Source organism: Pseudovirgaria hyperparasitica, assembly GCF_010093815.1.
Source record: "Pseudovirgaria hyperparasitica strain CBS 121739 unplaced genomic scaffold EJ05scaffold_10, whole genome shotgun sequence".
In the NCBI taxonomy this organism is placed as follows: Eukaryota; Fungi; Ascomycota; class Dothideomycetes; order Acrospermales; family Acrospermaceae; genus Pseudovirgaria; species Pseudovirgaria hyperparasitica.
Window position 1 is genome coordinate 353,808 of NW_022985558.1, and position 20,062 is coordinate 373,869.

The 20,062-nt window shown below is 49.9% G+C and overlaps 6 protein-coding genes across 6 annotated transcripts; 2 read left to right on the forward strand and 4 right to left on the reverse strand.

Moving 5' to 3' along the window:
- Positions 1-162: 162 nt before the first annotated feature.
- Positions 163-1,259, reverse strand: EJ05DRAFT_47332 (uncharacterized protein). Its single transcript, XM_033743379.1, has 2 exons — positions 538-1,259; positions 163-446 (listed from the first exon to the last, which is right to left on the reverse strand). The coding sequence occupies exons 1-2, from the start codon at positions 824-826 to the stop codon at positions 214-216; spliced, it is 522 nt and encodes a 173-aa protein (XP_033599354.1). The 5' UTR covers positions 827-1,259; the 3' UTR covers positions 163-213.
- An 871-nt stretch (positions 1,260-2,130) lies between these two features.
- EJ05DRAFT_477136 (amino acid transporter) lies at positions 2,131-4,658 on the forward strand. Its single transcript, XM_033744185.1, has 4 exons — positions 2,131-2,648; positions 2,698-2,769; positions 2,822-3,702; positions 3,756-4,658. Exons 1-4 carry the CDS (start codon positions 2,435-2,437, stop codon positions 4,233-4,235), a joined length of 1,647 nt encoding a protein of 548 aa, XP_033599355.1. The 5' UTR covers positions 2,131-2,434; the 3' UTR covers positions 4,236-4,658.
- A 4,965-nt stretch (positions 4,659-9,623) lies between these two features.
- Positions 9,624-13,399, reverse strand: EJ05DRAFT_517263 (uncharacterized protein; the record flags this gene model as incomplete). Its single annotated transcript, XM_033748674.1, has 1 exon — positions 9,624-13,399. One exon carries the CDS (start codon positions 13,397-13,399, stop codon positions 9,911-9,913), a length of 3,489 nt encoding a protein of 1,162 aa, XP_033599356.1. The 3' UTR covers positions 9,624-9,910.
- A 44-nt stretch (positions 13,400-13,443) lies between these two features.
- Positions 13,444-15,589, forward strand: EJ05DRAFT_466164 (phosphoglycerate mutase-like protein). Its single transcript, XM_033742801.1, has 5 exons — positions 13,444-13,629; positions 13,684-13,696; positions 13,745-13,779; positions 13,836-14,017; positions 14,075-15,589. Exons 1-5 carry the CDS (start codon positions 13,540-13,542, stop codon positions 15,303-15,305), a joined length of 1,551 nt encoding a protein of 516 aa, XP_033599357.1. The 5' UTR covers positions 13,444-13,539; the 3' UTR covers positions 15,306-15,589.
- Positions 15,590-16,488: 899 nt separating this feature from the next.
- Positions 16,489-16,998, reverse strand: EJ05DRAFT_423887 (molybdenum cofactor biosynthesis protein C; the record flags this gene model as incomplete). The annotated part of the gene is made up of 1 exon (XM_033741487.1): positions 16,489-16,998. A coding segment is annotated over one exon (510 nt), but the record flags the coding sequence as incomplete, so codon positions are not given.
- Positions 16,999-17,947: 949 nt separating this feature from the next.
- On the reverse strand, positions 17,948-19,821 carry EJ05DRAFT_47452 (molybdenum cofactor biosynthesis prote). Its single transcript, XM_033743617.1, has 3 exons — positions 19,242-19,821; positions 18,110-19,189; positions 17,948-18,050 (listed from the first exon to the last, which is right to left on the reverse strand). The coding sequence occupies exons 1-2, from the start codon at positions 19,591-19,593 to the stop codon at positions 18,180-18,182; spliced, it is 1,362 nt and encodes a 453-aa protein (XP_033599359.1). The 5' UTR covers positions 19,594-19,821; the 3' UTR covers positions 17,948-18,050; positions 18,110-18,179.
- Positions 19,822-20,062: the final 241 nt, after the last annotated feature.

Genomic DNA, 20,062 nt, shown 5'->3' on the forward strand with positions numbered 1-20,062 from the left:
TTGACGGTATGTAGGTAGCGAAGCGATGGAATCAATTCAAGTATCTACGAGATAGACATACAGCTGACACTACTGACACCCGTCTTTCGTCCCATGTCCTATTGCCTCTGAAATTGTGCCCACCCAGATCTCACCACCACCACCACCACCCTGCCCACCAAGGCCGCAAAGCTGTCTTGTCTCTCTCGTGCCCTGTGGGGGCTTGGGGAGTCTTTACTCTCCAGTCCTAGTCCTCCTTCTAGCCTCAAGTGGCCTCCTGTCCACCACCGTGTCCGGCCGGCGGCCCTGCTGCGCGGTAGTCGCAGTCCTGTTTCCCGGTGGGGTGGGCGGCTCCGAGTAGTCAGCCGCGTCAATGGAGACGGAGTAGTAGTGACTGATGTCGTACTTTTCGGAGCTGTGGGGGACGAGCAGGTCGCCGTCGCAGTCGCGGCCGGTCCAGAAGATGACTGGCGAGGGTTGTTAGCATTGGCACTGTGAGCTGCTGTGTAGGGTGTCTACTGGCTATTTGGAGGTGCCAAGGTGACGCGCACTACTTGCCTTGATAGTTCAGGTTCACGCCTGCGTCCTTGGTCCAGGTGACCTCGGCCGCCAGGTTGGGCAGGTAGTAGCACTCGTCGAGATAGAGGTACTGGGTCAGGCCGAAGATGGTGCCCGTCTTGTCGAGGAACGTGTTGGCGACGGCAGAGATGCGCGTGTCCTGCGCGTCCCGCAGGTCGGCGAGGGGGTCAGGTTTCTCGACAACCTCGTTGATACGGACGCTATTCGGGGCGGTGGGAGTGGCGAGGGCAAGGCCTGCGAGGAGAGCGGAGATGAGAAGTTTAGTCATTTTCTTGAGACGAATAAATGGTTGATGTGCAATAGAAGCTGTGTTTTGATCGTGTTCAAGAGGGGTGCTGATTGCTTGTGATGATGTGCTTTTACGGTGCCCATGGCCTGGCTTTATATTAGTCAATTCTCACTTTGGTGACGTGAGGTGTATGGACGCCGATGAGTAGCTTTGATGGTCTCCGAAGGACAGAGTCATACGCAAATGGTTCGTGTTCCGCCGGTTGTACGACTGCATTTTACCACATTAAAAACGGCTCATGTACATGGCAAGATCACATGTACGCCAGATTCATGTGTCGTTTCTTGAGGCTATGGCGCGAGATTATCTCTATGGCGTCACGCCCTTTGTATTATCAGTCTTTAGTCGTCACAGGTTTCGAGTTTGTACATTCGAGTAAGTACAATGGGTTTGCAAGATATCATTTGTCAAACCGAGAGCCTGGGTTTGGCATCTGGCTAATGCAGGGGGAATGAGATTCCGGTGATACCATAGACCGTACGTTGGGGCGAACGCCGACGGATAGCTTGTCAAATCGAGCTGGATGGTCGTTCCTGTACATCGTCAGAAGATGTCATTGTATCTATAGATGGGTCGGTAATAATCATCCCGTGTCTCGAGCGACAAAGGACCTGGCCGGGTGTAACGGTCTATTGAAGCACCAGCTCAACCATATCTTCGGCCATTAGGTATTGTCATACAGGAGAGAGTGGCAATTGGACGTTCCAAATTCAAGCTGCATATCGTCGACAGGGTCTAAAGAGTAGATATCTTGAACATGAGCCTCAGCATGCGTCGTTTTTTGGACATTTGTTCTGGTACAACACGAGGTGGTAAAAGGGGACATCAGTACTCTATTCAATTGCTCATAGATTGGAGGAGTAGTTCTCAAGCGGTTTGTTCCATTCACAACGACTGGCTAGCTTGTCAAATCTCGAAATACGATGGATATGGGTGGGAGTCGAATGAATGGGGTGTTGTGTGGCGCTAGTCTGTTTTCGGACTCGTGGATGTGGCGTCAAATCCAACAACATCAACAACAGTCCTGGTTCAAGTTCTAGTAGTTTTATTGTAAAGAGAGTCATCCATGCTACTATAGATGCATCACCACCCTCAGTAAGCAAGTCGCTGATGTTCTAGAATTCTTCTCTCATTAGACGAAACCAAGCGCGCCTCACGTGACCAGATTGCGCCATTTCGCCCAGGCTCAACTTTGCAGGACAAGGACGGTGGTTGGTCTTCGACGTTGCATTATGGGTCTTGGAATTTGTCTCGTGTCTGCTGGGCCATCCCGATCCGGGAGGTGCCTGTCTTTCCGCGAAGTTTATGTCAAGATCCCATGAATAGTATGGCGGTCGAAGTACCAGGATCTGATAAAAATACGTGCACGTCTTCTCCAATAACGTGATATGCCATCTATATGAGGACAGCGCCTATCGTCCATGCGAGTACTTAACATTCTTCTCTATAAATTGTCTGGACAGCTACTTCTCGAGGTGGTACACGGTTCATCTGGCTTTCTGGCATCGCTCGTCGACCCGCCGCCTGTGCTACTTATACTCTCGACTTGCTTCTTGTCTTGAGTCTGCTTGCAAACATACAGTCAACATGGGTAAGAACGACGATATCGATAGGCCAGTGCTACACCATCACTCTTCTGCTGGGAGTGAGGACGACCCTCCAGAATATACACCTCCACTAGCCGTCGTGCGGGATTCGGCAAGCATCCAGACTCAAGAAGTCTATCGTTATGATGAGTCTCGCAAGCTTGGAATCACGAGCTCGGTCTTCCTTATCCTCAACAAGATGATCGGAACAGGAAGTATGTACTTCCAGATGAAACGTTGGAGGAGTCAGGCTAACTCGTGCAGTTTTCTCGACGCCTTCAGGCATCTTCGCTTTAACCGGTTCCGTTGGAATTAGTCTAATGCTTTGGGTGATAGGTAACATGTTGCGCATGAATATCCAGTGTGCAGTTGATTGACGGGTGTACAGGTGGACTCCTGACATTCTGTGGTCTCAGCGTTTTTCTCGAATTCGGTCTCCAGATCCCACTATCTGGTGGCGAGAAAAACTATCTCGAACGTGTCTATCGGCACCCAAAGTACCTCGCGACTTGCGTATTCCTGTCTCAGATGATCCTGCTCGGCTTTTCCTCCGGCAACTCGCTCGCGTTTGGTCGCTACGTTCTGTTCGCATCAGGCAGTGAGGAGCCTGATGGCTGGAAAGCCCGCGGTATCGCAGTCGTGTGTGTAACCTTTGCCGTAGCTCTACACGCCACGCTTCCGAAATGGGGCATGAGGCTATTTGACATCCTTGGCGTCTTTAAAGTAGTCGTTCTCCTCCTCATTGTCTTCTCTGGCTTCGCTGCCCTAGCAGGCCACCGGCGGATTGAGGATCCGCACAACTTCGACGACGCCTTCTCGATCGACACCTCTTACGGAGGTGGTGGCGCTTGGGCATATGCCACTGCCCTTTTGCGTATCGTGTACAGCTACAAGGGCTGGGAGAATGCAAATTACGTGCTCGGCGAGATCAAGCATCCGAAAAGGACCCTGGCTATCGCCGCACCACTGGCTGTGGGAGGTGTCACCATCCTCTATGTCCTGGCCAACGTTGCATACTTTGCAGCGATCCCAAAGCGCGATCTTGCAGAGTCGGAAGTCATTGTTGCTGGTCTGTTCTTCCGCAACATCTTTGGAAACAGTGCCGGCGCGCGTTCTTTGCCTGCGTTTGTGGCGCTGAGCAACTTGGGCAATGTGCTTGCTGTGAGCTTTGCTCACTCCCGTGTCAACCAGGAGCTTGCGAAGGAAGGTTTACTTCCTTTTAGCAAGTTCTGGGCTTCCAACAGACCGTTCAATGCTCCAGCTGCATCGGTGAGTCTCGAGTCGCACACGGTCATGTGATTCACCTGCTAACGACTACGCAGCTCTTCCTACACTGGTTCGTGACTGTCATCGTCCTCGTCGCCCCTCCTGCCGGCCCGGCCTACAACTTTATCACTGACCTGTACACTTACCCGGGCGCCTGGATCAACGGCTTCGTTGCTGCCGGTCTCATTTACCTACAATGGCGCAAGTCCGAGAGGTGGACTTCGCCGTGGCACACATATCTTCCCATCACTGTGGTATATCTGCTTTCCAACGTCTTCTTGGCCGTCACTCCTTTCATCCCGCCAAAAGGAGACATCAACGCTGACGGATACCCATACTATGTGTTCCCAATCGTGGGAGTTGGTGTTCTGCTTCTGGGTATGACGTACTGGGGCCTTTGGATCAAGGTGTTACCGAAGATTGGTGGATACAAGGTTGTTGGTGAGAGGGTAATCTTGGAGGATGGAGCGGAGGTTGTGAGGTATAAGAAAGTGAGTATCAAGAAGAATGGTACAGGCGAGGTAGGATCAGAATGACGGAATCAGTTTTTGCTATACAAAGTAGCCACTTACATAACTAAAAGCATTTCTACTATACCGGGCTCAAGGTACCAGCTGTTCTTTGGTCGGCACTTGAGCGTTGTACTATCTTTGCTCACAGGTAGGATCGAAACCAATGAATACTCTGTCAGCGATCTTGCTCGGATGTCGCTATCGTACATCCGACCACGTACACCCGACACTCTCTCTAGCAACCTTCTTCGCAGACACCAAAATGTCCTCGTCACTTCTTCTTTTACCACTCCTTCCAATCCCATCCTCTGTGCACTTGCCCACAATCCCAGCCTTCGTCTCGTTCTATCCCATGGTCCTCGCACATACACATCCCGAGATTAGCCTCGACCTGAGCTCTCGCAGCCTTCCATATCAAATTTTGAGCCATTACAATCCTAACAGCGCCGAAATGAGATGTATCAAGCGAATACATTCTTTGTTTGACAGATAGCGTATGACGGATAAGATTGTAGTCTACAGAATGTCAAGGGTATAAGGTTACTGAGAGTAATACGCAGCAAAGTTAGAGCGATTACTCTTGTATTGTTTGCAAATGTATTCTTTCGCTTGTGATCGTGTATGGAAGCGGCTTGGTAGTTAGCTTGCTGCTTATTATGGATGTTCACGATGAGGACTTATCTGGGTTTTCTGAAACGAAGGAAACCATATCCAGCTAGAACCGTCTGAGGCAAGTTGTCAGCGGAGATATCGTAGAAATCGATGATGTCCTTTGATCACACCTAGCCTGACTGAGGAAGACAGGAGGGCAGCAATTGTCGCTTCCACAAGAACGCTTGCGTGAGTTGAATAGCACAAAGCTCATTAGTAAGACATGTAAGAGAATCAATAGAGCAGCGAAGCTGATATTGAAATTGAGATATCTTTCGAAAGGAAAATGGGAGCAAGGGAGATGTTGCCGTACAAATATGGGCTTGTCGTCTCGATGGAGAGTCCTCCTTTCTGGCATGGATCTCGAAGTAAAGCGTCTGGCGGATGCTCGTTTCCTCTCCGGCCTGGACAAACTAAAATCAGTCAACTCGTCCAGATCTTCGTTTATATTCAGCGGATCCAACACCAAGATACTCAACACAGGAGGAGAACTCTCTCTTTTCCAACTAGCCCCGTCTTTGTTTGTGATGTGAACGCGTCCTGCTGCCGATTTTGTTAACTTTGATAAATTATAGAAGCATCTCAGGTATGAAGGAGCCGCTCCGCGTGCTTCATTGTGGCTATGCAACATACCACCTAGCCAAGCAAGCAACACCAAGCCAACATCTCACAAAGCACTCTACTATTGCCATCTTCACCTCAGCACCTATTCGGCCAAATACACCACCACACCGCCACGCACCTTCAAATTCTTTCCAGCAGCCGCAGCTATCCTGCCCTGATCCCACGCTTCCAGGCACTCGATCTCGAAGCACAGATCGGTGTAGTCTCTCCCCTCGAAGTCGTCCCACAAAAATGGATCTGCGCACTCACCGCTGTTGCTCTCGTGCGTTACACATTTTCCGCGTAGCATTGTGTTGCTCTCATGTTCGCCGCAGTCTTTCTTGAAATGTGCGATCCAGCAGTAACTGGCCTTGGGCACAGGGATCGGGCTGATTGGGGGGTTTGGAGTGTTGCTGTTGTCATTTTTTGGTATTGGTGCTGTTATTGGCGTTGGTGCTGGTGGAGGTGCGTGGTTGGATTGGCTGGTAGGCTGTATGTTTGCTACCGTTGTTGAGTGGGTTGCTGTGAGGGGTAGACATGGTGGTTTTGTGAAGGGAGACGTGATACGTGACCGTTTTGAGTTGTGAGGGGAGTGCTTGTGTGAACAGGGCAGTGAAAGTCTCTGTAGCTTTTCAGATTGGTTGTTGATCTTGTGCGTAGGTGAAAACTTCGAGCAATGGCGTCATGGCAGCGCAACAGTTGCAGCAGTGGAAAAATGGCCTGTGCCTGGCTGATGCTCGTCAAAATAAATCACTTCCTGGCTCGTGATTAAATATATGCCAGTTGCTCTGTCTTTCAATGTACAATAGTGCAGTAGTGTATACTAAGACATGTTTCTATAGCAGCACGCGTTGTATACAAGAAGCGGGTCAGGACACGACAACTAACACCAAGAAAGACTGTCTGGAAATAGCTTCATGTTCAAAGGACTGGACCAAAAGATGAAATAGATAGTCAAAAACATGTTGTTTATATGAGCCTCAAGCTCTTGTGCAGTCATTGTGAAACATCACTGGTCGATATGGTAATTGTGTGTATCCTGGCCTGAAAACCTCAAGCTCACTTGACACTTCCTATGCTTTGGCATCCGAGGATTTGCTCACGAGTATTGAAAAGTCAGGGGCGCTGTCTCTAACAGCGCTCCATATGATTCATCACTTAGGCAGTATAGGGATACATTGGGCGCAACGGCCCTGCAAAATGGCAAAAGACCAAGCCCTCGATGGGAACCTGGGAAAACTCACCCACTGTGCAATGGGTTGGTTTATTTGGGGCGTGAGGGGGCACGTGTGCCAAGAGGAGGGAGGAAAGGAGGGAGAGGGGGGAGGACGAGGATGAACCGGACGCGATGTGCAATGCGACGACGTCATAGGCGGAAGCGTGTACGGTCGAGGCTCGAGAGCAGAAAGGCGGTCGTGAGTGAGGATCGAACCGGGCCCGGGTCGGTGCCAAATCGTTAACGTTCGGTGAATCGAGACAATCGTGCCAAATGCCCTAATTTGTTAGCGACAAAGACAGTCTTCTTAACTTATTTATATACCCATACGAGGTGTGAGAAAGCGCGTGGATGGAAATAACAACAAAGCCCCTGACTAGCGCTGTGACCAGATATCACGGTCTGACTGTTCGCCTGTTTGAGATCCGTCTCTTCACTTTGATGCCCCCCCGAAAATCATTCGCGCCTAAGTTCAAGTCACTCTGTATAAAGCAGAGAAGAGCTGGTGCACTCCTTGTGTGAAGATTTCTCTTATCGCGAAATCCAGGCGTTGAGTCCTCTAGGTTCACAAACAAAGCTTCGGGGAGGACTGGAAGTAAACATACGCAGAGAATATTCCAAGACACTGCAATGGTGTGGAGGAAGAAATGTGATTCCAGCAGTAGTGAAGCAACGAACGCAGCAAGATTGGTTGATAAATTTAACCAAGCTAGACCTTCGCACAAGCACGAAATCGAATGTTTCGGTCATCCTCAATACCTCCCACCACAGTATATTCAACTTTTTCTCCCTCAAACCTAATCGACCCAGCGGTCCTTCTAATGACGATATCCCCTCATCTTCTCGGACCATCAGCAGTTAAGCTCGTTTGTAAGAAGTTTTCGACCTAGGCTCCTCTCGCATTGCTGTCTTGACACCTGCTTTCCGCAGCTGGGTATTCTCGGTGTTTATGATCCATGAGACACCATCTATCTTCTTGTTGTGTTCCTTCTGTTCTTTGCTTACTCTTTCTTCGCGTTGCTTGGCCTTGCATTTGCTGCAGACCCAACTGCATGGACGAGAAGTGCACGGTGGTGAAGAACACTCGCCACGTTCTCGATTGACAGTGCATCCAAATATAGGGCCAAGCACTTCTTGATGACCACAGGCATGATCGAGACGACGGCGTGGGCATTCGTTAAGGTCGAAAGGAAGCGACATCGTGATGGACCACTGGTATGAGTTGCGGGATGTGCAGTTTCTTGTGGCTCATTAGTATTATATGTTGGGTGCGAGGAGGAAAAAAGAAAAAAACTTCAACAGGCAGAATAATTGGAGTATTAAGCTGAACTATAAACGTTTGTCCCAACTGAAATCTGTGAAAGAGATTCAACTGGTAGTCACGTCGTCCTCATCTTCGTTCACATCGCGATTCTGCTCCACTTGCGTTACTTCTTTTGAGTCCCAGTTCAACACTGTCTGTCTCACTGAACTTCGTAAATTTCATTCACGCTTTCTTTGACTCCTCCTTCAGGCTCATGGCCTACTTCTTGATCATCTTCTCATATTGTCCCTTCCAGTATTGCACCTCCTCCGCCACTTTCACCGCTCCTTCCTCATCTCTCTTCTTGGCCTTCTCTCTACAAGCCATGCACAGCCCATTACAGTCATGGAACGTCGTACTTGCGTTATCACATTCACCGCCCCTCATAATATGAAACGGACATCTGAATACGCATTCGAGAAGTTCGCTTTCGTGGCCACAAGGGACGTGAATATAACGGTGGATCTCACACCTCGTATAAATCTTGTGTGGTGACATTGTTTTCATGAAGCTGAGCCGTGTGTTAGGAACCTACAACGCGCGGAGAGGGTAGAACACAAGGTATTCGAAGTCTACTTTCACCCATCGAGCGACTTGCTGACAATGAAAGAAGCTATGATAGAGATAGTATTGTGTTTCGGTTGTTAGGGGCTATGGAGGGAGTGAGAGTGGTACGATACGTGATACAGCGCGTTCAGCTTTAGAAACTGCGTATAGCTTGTGATTAAGATTTTCACAGGATAGTGGTACGCTGTCACTCGTTAGAGATCCTTGAGCATGTATAGACAACATGATATATTGTACAGACCCTGCTGTGCGTTTTAAACAGTGAACAAGTTATGACAGAAGTAAGAGTGTGAGTGCGGAAGCAAGGATGAAACACGGCAATGAAAGAAAGTTAAAGGCTCGCCTTGCGGTTTGCGATTGTTACAGGACAAACTGGGCGAAGTGACGAACAGTCTACTAACAATCACATGCCTATGTGCAAACAGAATGAGCGTATCAAGTGAAGTGAAGGCCCAGTATACGTTCAGGCACTTTCTGTGTGCTGTATGATCTGATTGGTGCCATTCACAGTCAATTTTCGAATTTCTGTCCCATATATTTCTCTATAAACTACAGTCTTTCAGTCAGCGGCACTGATGGCTTAGTTGCCTCCAACGCGCACACAATCTCAATCAAAAAATCACGCTAGTCCCAAGCGATCGGTTTCTGCAGAGATCCCCGGTTCAATCCCCGGGGCCCGCAGTTTTGCTTTTGCTCTCGGCGATTCTGGGTATCGAAGCTGGTGTTGATTTCCTTTTGCCGGATCGTATAGACTCAAGGGAAGAACCAGATGCCATCAATCATGGCTGGAATATGTGCATGGTGCCATATAAAGAATTTACAGGTAGCTTCCCCAAACAGTTCAATCCAGCTCGCACAAAACTGACAGCAGCTATGGATATGACAATTCTGGCAGTTTTTTGGAGGGCTGGACTGTAGGCATGACCAACCCCCTATAGACTACCTCACTTAAGATCCATGTAGTCAATATATCGTGCTTCTGGCAAGTTATCAGGACCTCTATTATTCGAATACAAGAGATTGGAATGCCAATGTGTCGGCGTAGAGCCACACAGTGGCAGTGATTGAGCTGCTAGTGTGGAACTACTAGCCCGTAGAATTACAAGCCCAGGTCTGCTGGAATAGACCAAGGGACCAAATCTGAGGAAAACCTGTAGCTATTCAAAACATTAAGGGTTTTAGGATTCTCTCAATCCTGTATTTTGGGAGTATCCAAATACATGTGCTGTGTATCTTACAAAGTGGACAAAGTTATCATCTGTAGCAACAAGGAAAATGTGTATGTTACAGTTCATTGTTTGCTATTGTACAGTTATGATCCATATACTTTACAGCCTTTCGCGGAACTTGTTCATTCTCCTATGCATTCGAGACTACAGCAGTTAAAGCATCCACCGGAGTATTCTCTGACGATCCATCGGAAGATGACATAGAATCGAAGTGTGGATTTGTGGTCTGAGAATTCCAATGCCGCCTTTGTGTAGCTAATACATCAGAGACATCCAACAATTTCGCTTCCTGTAGCTTGCTGACGAAGTGCCAGAATTGATTCTGAAATTGCCTGTCTTCCCGGTGCGAGGTCGGAGGTGTAAGCTTGTTGTCGACATCGTGAACTATTTGTGCTACTGCAGAGTAGTCGCCTTGGCGAGCATGAGCATTTATCATGTTATGTAAAGCGCGCCATCCAGGCTGCTGGCCAGTTCTGACCATACGACTAAGCACTTCCCTCATTTTACCGATTTCGTCGAGTCTGGCCCATCCTTCGATCATGCGGTCCATGAAGATATTGTCGATATAGGCGTATCGGCTGTTGGCACGGTTCCACAACGCGTCGAGCTTGAAGATATCGGGGTGTTCCTGGTCGAAGTAATGTCGGGCAAGGGCAGTGAAAATGGTTGCTGGAATCCACTGTTCCGATTTGACTAGGACTCGAAGAACAATTTCAACGGCGCGCATTTGATTGTGGCGAATAAGTCCGTCTACGAGAGCTGTGAATGTATATTTGTTGAGAGCTTTCTTCTCTTTGAGGTCGTCGAGCAGATCCTCGATGTTCTTCTGAACGAACACTTCGGGCTGAGAATCCTCGAACAAGGATACACGAAACATGGCGTTTACAAGGAGCGCATATGTTGCCTGGTCAGGCTCGATTCCTTTGCTCTGCATCTCGTCGATGAGTTCATAGCCTTTTACAGCATCGCCTTTGCGAAACGCCATCCTGATCATTGGATTGTACGTCCATGCTGTGACTTCAAGACCAAAAGCTTTCGCCCATTCAAGAAGCCTTTCCACCAGTTCCCAACTCCTGTTCTTGTCAGATATTGCTTTGAGAGCAGCATTGATCATTTCAATGTTAGGTCTGACAGTGAGGGTGGGTGGTGGGCCAAGGTTCTTGGTTGGTTTCGACCGCTGCCGCTGCGCCTCATAGGCTTTCAAACGTTCACATGAAGCTGTCCAGCTGTTCCCAATGTCCTGGATCAGTTGAAGACCGTCGCTAACGTCTCGCAACATCATGATACTGTGTATTCTCGTCACCCAAATGCGGCTCGTGGGCTGGAAGCCGGAGTCAAGCATTTTCTGCCAAAAAATGTCCAGTGCCTCCGGATCTCTTAGGTCATTGCAACCAGACAACACAGCCTGCCAAACCCATTCTGTAGGTTTCGTACCTTGTTTTTGCATCGTATTCCACACTCTAATAGTATTCGACATGTCTTTCAGCTTCATGAAAGCTTTCAAGAATTGTACAATAGTGTCGACAGGGATTGTTGTATTTGATTGCCCAGTGGTGTTATCTAACTCCGCCTGGACCCGCGACCACAGTTTCTGAACATGAGGCAAGTCTTGAGCTTCCATTGCACGTCCGATCCGCGACTCTAGCCGAGCCGAGATCATCTCTACTTGGCTTGCTCCATCGGACACATGGCTAGTAATGAATTTCTTCGGTTGTCTTCGAGTGACATAGTTTGTGTACTCCGCAACGACGAAGTGGGCATCTTGCTTGATATTTCTGATTCTAGGCTGCCATTTTTCGACAGCTAGACGGTTCTGTTGCAGTACCGTGCTGCTCATCTCGAGTTGAGCCCACATATGATGCGTGTACGAGTCGCAGATCATGGAACTGATGAACTTCACGAAAGGCCAGTATTCTGCGCGCTGGGTCTCAGAAATGTTGAACGTGGATTGTTCATGTATGAGCAAACAATTTGTGAGCAAAGCGGCACCGCATAACTTTTCAAAGCTGTGGTAGCCCATGACTACTAGAGGAAGTGATTGTTTCATAAGTTGTGAGAATTTTGGGGCTCGCAACGTAATGTTTGGCTGCCTCGGAGGAAGAAAAGCCCAGTCATTTGGCGCTGGTGCGGGGCTGGAATCAGAAGATCTGTGGTGGAAGCAAAAAGCCTTCCACAGGTCAACCACTGCTAAAAGACTGGCTGAGTCCTTTGGCTTGTCAGAGCAGCTAATCTGTAGAAGGTGTTTCGTAGTTTGGTCTAGTAATTCCGACCAAATACGGTCACCATCGAAGACGCCAATTGTCAACATCCTCTCAAGAGCATCTACTGGTCTAGGAACTCCTGCTCGTTTTCCAGAACACCAGGCTTTTGTGATATCGATTAACAGGTATGCGAAGGGAGACATCTTGGCTAGGTGTTTCATATCGTTGTAGGTTGGAGTTTTAAACGCAGGACAATCGCGTGAAGTAAAATTTTCATTAAAATAGGCCCATCTTCTCGCGATCTGAGCCACTGGTAAGTTTGAAAATATGGCAATAGGTCCGACATCGCGGTTATCTCGCCCGTGGACGGATGATGCGGTGACTTTGGGTCGTGCTGCTGGCCGTTGCGTATCTCCCGATGTGTGTGTGATGACCGGAGGGCGTGCCGGCACTATATTTGTCATTTCGTCCCGGGATAGTAAGTCTCCATGTCTGGAACGGGCTTGGGTGTTACTTGTGGATTGTGTGATATTGTCCCTCTCACTTCGTTGAGAAGCGTTTCCATACGGTTTTTTATACTCTGAGTTGTCGACGTTATCATTTTGGACTTCTGACCGTTCGAAAACAGGGTGATGAGTCTGATCATATGACACTTGAGGGTCTTTGGTACTTCGAAGAAGAGACCCGTATCGCATCTCCTTGGGCTCTGCCTGTTCAGTTGGCATATGCGCTACCTCTTGGGCTTCATATCCCACACCCAGTGCAGGACGCTTCCAAGTTGGCGGTTGCAATGGTTTCACGATGTGTTTGCCAGCGAGACCGTTTTTCAGTGGCACGACTCCTGCGATTTCGCGCCTATTCCCATTCGCCGGCGATTTCGAGACTTTATCATGAGGTTTCGCATGCAATATGACCGGTGCATCATCAATGTGTTCGAGAATAGGTCGATCAGCTTGCTGATTTGATCTATGTAGAGGTTTGCGGATTCTTTCGGGATCTGAGTTTCGGAGGTCTTGTCTTTCACTATCAGGCTCTTCCTCGACCGCAAGCACCGGAGCCGAAAATCTAGAATATCGGCCTCTTCCATTATGATATTTCATATAATTCTCAAATATATCGTCGGAGTACCCTTGCGAGTCGGTAGTGTTGCTTGCTTGCTGCACTGTGTCATCTGCCAGAGGCCAGCGATCGTGTGAATTTGAAAGAGGCGGAAGGGTGCTGTGAAGCTTTCGTGTCGCAATTGTCACTCGAGATATGCGCCAGTGTCGCCAGAGGCGAGCGTGACAGCTCTTGCAGACATGCGAGCTGTACATGCCCAGCAGTAGCAGGGACTGGATTGCAATATGCGTGAGGTCGAGATGTTGAGCATGAGCAGTGTCAGTCTTGTTAAGTCCCGTTGGTCCAAGCTTCAACGTCATCTGGTCCATCGGCCGGCCGAGGCTGCAGTTCGACTGTAGAGTGTCCTAAAAATATTAATTGCGACTCCTCTCGAAGCTGACAACGCATCAATTCTGGTTAATATATATGACAGAAATCCGACCATTCGTCTATTACCGATATGACCACTCTACAGCCCCGGCAGCCGTACAGCACTGAAGAGCTCAAGCACCTCTATCCACAAGACCTCCAGCTACAGCTTGTCCAAGTCGTATGAACTTCGCAATCATTTCCTTCACAGCTATCACTGATCATAAGCCTGTAGCTTCTACGACATGGTCAGCTCACCAGTCTCATCTGCTTAGGAATAGATTGACATGGTACAGGCGAACGAACTCCCGTGTCCCCACGCTTTCAGCACGTACGTTTGTTCACACTGTACAAAGTAATTACCAAAGCTCATGTACCTATATGTAGACCGGTCTACCAGTGTACTGGCCATACTGTCGGGCTGCCAAACAGCTTACGAGCACAGTCATGGCTACCACAGACTGGAAAGACTTCGATTTGCTAAAGTATAGACGACGATTGGAGACCTTTGGGACAGATGACAGCCCAATCGTGGCCGTTGGACCAAAAGGAGAGCTGGACGCAGTATGGTACGTCTCCGGTGCAGACTATGATAGATTCTGCAAGCAAATCTGACGAGCATGTAGTCAACCCGGTGAATTGACCGACAAAGGTCGGGAAACCACGCTCGCGCTCGGCAAACGACTCCGTTCTCTCTACGTGGATCAACTAAATTTCATGCCTAAGCTGATAGCAGACTCCGACATGATCTATCTTCGTGCTACCCCTATTCCTAGAGCCCTCGAATCGGTTCAGCAAGCCTTTTGGGGCATGTATCCGCCATCCGCACGCACCGCTGACTTCCCACCCCCTACGATCCTCACGCGCACGCCCTCCGAGGAGACCCTATTCCCCAACGAAGGAAGCTGCAGACGCTTCGCCCAACTGAGCCGCGCCTTTGCCCAACGCACCGCCGAACGCTGGAACGACAGTGATGACATGGCATACCTCAACAAAGTCATCGGCAAACACATGCCCGCCGCCTCACCCAGAGTCGCCGTCGACTCCCACCCACGCCTATCCGGCATCATGGACACGCTCAACGCAACTCTCGCCCACGGCTCAGACACCCGTTTACCTTCTGAATTCTACGACCCAAAGGCCCGCGCCATCATCGACAAAATCGCCGTCGAGGAATGGTACTCGGGATACAAGGAATCGGCAGAATATCGAACCGTCGGCATCGGCGCGCTAGCAGGCGACATCGTAGCCCGCATGGTCGGATCCGTCGAGACGGTGGCGGCGACACAGGGCACAGATGTCATTAAGAACGTCCGTGACGCGACAACTGACCCCGGAAACGAGAAGCAGATCAAGCTTGCACTCTCGGGCTGCCACGACACCACGCTGGCAGCCCTGCTGACGAGTCTAGGTGCCTTCGACGGCGAGTCCTGGCCGCCGTTCACATCGCACGTCGCAATCGAACTATTCCGCAAGAATACCCCCACTACACCCACACCCACCTCCTTAACTGCATCATCATCACCACCCTCCAAACCAAACTGGTGGACCACCCTCTTCGGCCCCTCCCCATCCACTACACCCAGAATCAACCGCACCCCCACATCCACCCTCTCAACTACCCAAAAATCCGCCCTAGATGGCTTCTTCGTGCGCGTGCGCTACAACGACAAGGTCATGCAGGTGCCGGCGTGTGCGCAGCCGGGCAAGCATTTCGAAGACGATACGACGCTGTGCACGCTCGCGGCATTTAAGGGCGTTGTCGATGCGTTTACGCCGCGGAGCTGGAAGGGCGCGTGTCGGCAGAATCTGGATAAGGCTGTGTTTCCCGAGGCGGAGGAGCGGGCTGGGTTTTGAGAGTGTTGTGTGGGAAGATGAACGTGATGGATGTGATGAAAGAATGAATCAATGGCTGGATGAATGAATGAGGATGCGCGACTCGATTGCATTCTGGATGGGAAAAAATTGAGGAAAAAAGTGGTGATAGATGGATATGGGTATCAAGAAGCATACATAGCACATAGCATGCACGCACGTACACCACCAAGACGCATATCATATATACATACATATATACCATAGATTTCGGCAACTACGATAGGGCTATACAATAGAACTGAAAGATAGGGTAGAAAAGCTATACATATTCTACCCCTACAATCCGAAGTCTATCAGTCCATCTTTTCCCGTAATCCTACAATGCCCCAGTTCCTGACTCGTTCTTCTAATTTCTATGACTCAGATACCATGCAATATGCGCCACCGGCCACACAATCAACATGCCCACAATCACCGCTTTGTCCAGATTACTTCGCTCCGGCACACCACCGTCACTCACGCTAGGCGACCCCTTTTGCCCAGCCACCTCCCTCCTAGCCGCGACATCCTCATCCGGAATCTTCGTGATCCCGGCCGCACTCGCAGCAGCATCACTCGCACTCGGCATGCCAACGCCGCGATTCTTGCGCTTCAGAATATTCTGCAGCGTGCGGTCGTCGATTTTATGCTTTGCGTCTCGGTCCCGTTGTGCCTTGACGGCGGTGGCACGGGCCTCGATCTCAGCTTCGCTAATGGCAGGTTCCGCGGCGTCGGCATTGGCAGCTCGGTGGCTCTCTGCGATCTGCGAGGAAGATGACCGAGCTGGATATGGTGGTGATGATGATGTTGACGGGGGACCGATGGGCTTGGGCGGCGAGGGTGTACGCTTGCTCCGCACGACCTCGACACCGGCGAAGAGGATCATGATCATGAGGACGGCTGGAAGGACGAGTTTGAGAGAATTGTCCTCGCTGCGAGATGCAGGGTTGGAAACGACGGAGTTTGGTGGTTGTTGCTTCGCGTCTCCGGCGGGAGGACGATCGGCTAGTGAGATGAACGCTGTTCCGGGGCCGGTGACGGCGGGGGCGAAGGGATCATGTTTTTCGGTCGTTGGCTGCGGGTGCTCGGGTAAAGGGGTAGTAGGTTTTGAAGGCGAGGTCTGGGATGAGAGGTTTGATTGTTCTTGCTGTAGGGCACGCAAGTTTTCGGAATGCCACGTCGGATCGACGAGCATGCCGCTGCGGCCACCTTCTTTAAGGACGACTTTGACTGATGAGATACTCATGCCTTTGTCTACTGCCTTGCACATGTCGTAAACAGTGCTTACGGCGCCCCACACACCCATCAACGCCTCCATCTCGACACCTGTGGCACCGGTACATTCAACAGTGGCATGCACATTGATGCAGCCATACATGATCTCTGCATCATCTCCCGGCTGGACGAGGTCAAGGTCGATCACGACGCTGGTGAGCGGGATCGGGTGGCACAGAGGAATGAATTCGGGCGTCTTTTTGGCGGCAGTGATACCAGCAATACGCGCGATGCTCAGGACATCACCCTTCTTGATAGCGTTACGCGCAATGAGACTCGCGGGGTCGGGATTGGAGAAAGCAATGCGGCCAATGGCGATGGCGCGGCGGACGGTGTGTGGCTTTTCGGAAATGGACACCATCTTTGCGGCGCCGGAGGCGTCAAGATGAGTCAAGGATGGCTCTGAGAGCGAGGAGGACTCAACAGGCGGTGTTGATGAGCGGTTTGGAGTCGAATGCAGTCGAGCCTTTTGGGTACGCACTGAAATGCCAGAGGAGGCCTGCAGGTCCGCCGGTTTGAAGATATTGGACACTGCAGAGTCAAGACGGCGAGGCTCTGTCCAGAGGCTTGGACGAAGGCCCTCGGAACGATCAATACTCTGCGTCTTGCATATTCTGCGGAAAGTGTCAGGTGGCAGGCGGAGTGACCCCTCCGGAACTTCAGGACCAAGGTCACGGAGGAGGAATTTTGGTCTATAATTCCTAGTGCCTTCCTCGGGTCGTTCATCAGACTCGTAAAAGTGCTTGCGGGCGATCGCGTTCACAAAATCCTGACCAAATCCCTCCGCATATCTGGGCGACTTGTTCTCCTGCAGTCTCTGACACAATTTGCGATACACGGCAGGACGATGAGGCATTTTGCTGAACGGGAAAAAATCACTAGTTGTGGTCTCATAGATGTATCCCTCGTCTTCTGCCAGGGTACCAGCAATGACTTGCTCGCGAATTTGCTGACGTTGTTCGTCCAAGAATGTGACCGACGGCACTAGTGTATACCACTTCTTCTCTGCATGGTAGTGGATCACTGTAGGGAACATTCGTTGTGGGGTCGTAGGGAATTGAATCTGTCCATATTTGCCAATGTGCTTGCCATGATTAGATTGCTCGAGGGAGTCTCCAGTATGATCCGCAGTAGGCGTACTCGAGGTCCCTATCTCATCAAAAAGGAAAGGGTCGTCGAGGGGTTTGGTCTCTAATTTAGTATTTTGTGCTGGTACGATTTTGGCTTTCTTGCTGAACAGCCAAGACTGAGCAGGTATCTGCTTAGTCCCAGCAAAGCCTGGGACGACTTGGATTCTCGACTTTCGTTTGCTTTCGGTATGGAGCGAAGCACGATGCATCAGAGTGGGGCCTTGCGGAATGCCCCCCAACATATGGAAGGGTATATGAGACCATGGCGCAGCTAGTGCGGATGATCGGGCTGACCGACTGGGATGAGAAGTACCTAGCTTGTTCATGCGGGCTGAGCGATCTGTCATAGGTAATCAGCTTCCGATCACGAGAGGTACTGACGAGGGCAGGAGGGTGTACATTGTGCGTATGGATGTTTGTGTCATTATGACAATCAAGAAATGCGGCTTTAGGTAGATAAGGAGCCTAATCACCCACCAATAAGTATCATGGGTCGATTCTTCATGTTTTCCAACTCGCCAAGCTCAGCGTGACCGGCCTTCTTTCGTTTCACAGCGGCTCCAATAACGTTGAGAAGTTCCTGCTCACGCCCACTCCAACCGAGTGCCGTTCCTCTCGGAAGCAAGCCTTGGTGCCGATCCATTTCGATTTGCTTCAAGGCTTCGAACGAGGCTTCGTCAATCGGTTGGTCTTTATTGCCCTTTCGAAGAAGATCCCGGAGAGAGACTTCTGTATTTCCAAAGAGGCAGACCTTGAGACTTCCATCGCTGGTGATTCTGAGTCTATTACATGTGCCACAAAAGTTGTGTGTCATGCTCGTGATAAAGCCAACCTTTCCCACAAACCCAGGGACCTCGAAGGTTTTACTGGTGTCATTCTTATGATCTTGTACTTTGCGGAGACCTGGATATTTCTCGCGAATCATATCAAGCATCTCTTGATACGGGAGCATTTTACCTCGACTCCATTTGTTGCCATCGAATGGCATGTACTCGATGAAACGGACCTCAATGTCTTTCTCACGGCCCATCTCTACAAATGGTACGATTTCGCGCTCGTTCAACCCACGCATCACGACACAATTGACCTTTAGCTTTATGCCCGCTCCAAGCTTGTTCATTTCGAGGATGCGTTCAATACTCTTCATCACAGCATCGAAACCCTTTCGGCGAGTCATGATTTGGAACTGGAATGGGTCGAGAGTATCCAAGCTTAGGTTGACACCAGTCAGACCTGATTCCGCCATGCTATCCAGTTTGCGATGTAAAGATATTCCGTTGGTGGTAATGGCCAATTCTTTCAGACCATTTGGTCGCAAAGAACCAATCTGTTGCATTAAAGGAAGTATATCTCGCCGAATAGTAGGTTCGCCGCCGGTCAATCGAATTTTGGTAACACCCTGAGAGACGAAAAGAGAGGATAGATAATATATTTCCGGGGTGGTGAGAAGATGCGATTGGGGAGACAACGGTACACCCTCTGCATAAGTTAGCATTTTAACATATTCGGGCAAATGGTGATGGCGACAGACCTTCAGGCATACAATATAGACATCGCAGATTGCAACGTTCTGTGAGACTGATTCGCAAATAGTCGTGTTGTCGATTAAAGGTATCAGTTAAGAAATCAGAAAAGGGTTTCGCGTTTTTGATCGCGTCTCTTCGACCGCTGGAGGCGACGTTTCGAGCAGACGAACCGCCAGATTCCAAGGGATCAGCTCTAGAGTCATTGTATGTCTCGGAAGCTGCCGCAGTAGATATGCTCTTGGCCGAGTGTTTGTATCCCCGAAGTACAGAAGTATGTTCTTTGCCACTGCATCGAGCAATCCGTTGTACGCAGCGCAACGCACCGTGTCTGGGTCTGGACAATATGAGCCGGTCCATGATGGTGAAATGCTCCTATGAAGGCATCTGTGAGATGTTCGCCATCGCCTGAGTCCAAAGGAGTGACTGAGAAGCTGTTACTATTTGTTGTGGTGACGCATGCTGACTTGCATACTCCCGAGTCCATTACAAAGTGCGGAGTAGTTGGTTTAGAGAGATCAGCTATCTGTATATGCCTGAATGCCTGAAAAGTCAATAGTTGCTGGAAGACGTGTGGTGCCTGAGGCATGAGTTATGGTAAACTACCTCCTCCCCTCAGCCAAGTCAGAGCTAGTCACGGAAAATCACGGTATACCAACGGAGTAGAAGATTCCCGTTTGAAAGTACGGGGACTTGTCCTAGAAATGGAAGCATATACAGTAGTATACCTATGATGTGATGATGTACCGTCTCTTCCGCTCACATCCCATTATAGGTTATACGCGTATCTGGGGTTCTTAATCTAGCCAGTGCTTACATGCTACTGATA

Bases quoted from the DNA above. Each gene is read 5' to 3' on its own strand.
- EJ05DRAFT_466164 (XM_033742801.1), top strand. From the start codon at position 13,540: ATGACCACTCTACAGCCCCGGCAGCCGTACAGCACTGAAGAGCTCAAG. The intron at 13,780-13,835 runs GTACGTTTGTTC...ACCTATATGTAG, and splicing joins TGTCCCCACGCTTTCAGCAC to ACCGGTCTACCAGTGTACTG. The intron at 14,018-14,074 runs GTACGTCTCCGG...ACGAGCATGTAG, and splicing joins GGAGAGCTGGACGCAGTATG to TCAACCCGGTGAATTGACCG.
- EJ05DRAFT_47452 (XM_033743617.1), bottom strand. From the start codon at position 19,593: ATGGACCGGCTCATATTGTCCAGACCCAGACACGGTGCGTTGCGCTGC. The intron at 19,190-19,241 runs GTCTGTCGCCAT...TAACTTATGCAG, and splicing joins TCTATATTGTATGCCTGAAG to AGGGTGTACCGTTGTCTCCC.
- EJ05DRAFT_47332 (XM_033743379.1), bottom strand. From the start codon at position 826: ATGACTAAACTTCTCATCTCCGCTCTCCTCGCAGGCCTTGCCCTCGCC. The intron at 447-537 runs GCAAGTAGTGCG...AACCCTCGCCAG, and splicing joins CGTGAACCTGAACTATCAAG to TCATCTTCTGGACCGGCCGC.
- EJ05DRAFT_477136 (XM_033744185.1), top strand. From the start codon at position 2,435: ATGGGTAAGAACGACGATATCGATAGGCCAGTGCTACACCATCACTCT. The intron at 2,649-2,697 runs GTATGTACTTCC...TAACTCGTGCAG, and splicing joins CAAGATGATCGGAACAGGAA to TTTTCTCGACGCCTTCAGGC. The intron at 2,770-2,821 runs GTAACATGTTGC...ACGGGTGTACAG, and splicing joins TCTAATGCTTTGGGTGATAG to GTGGACTCCTGACATTCTGT.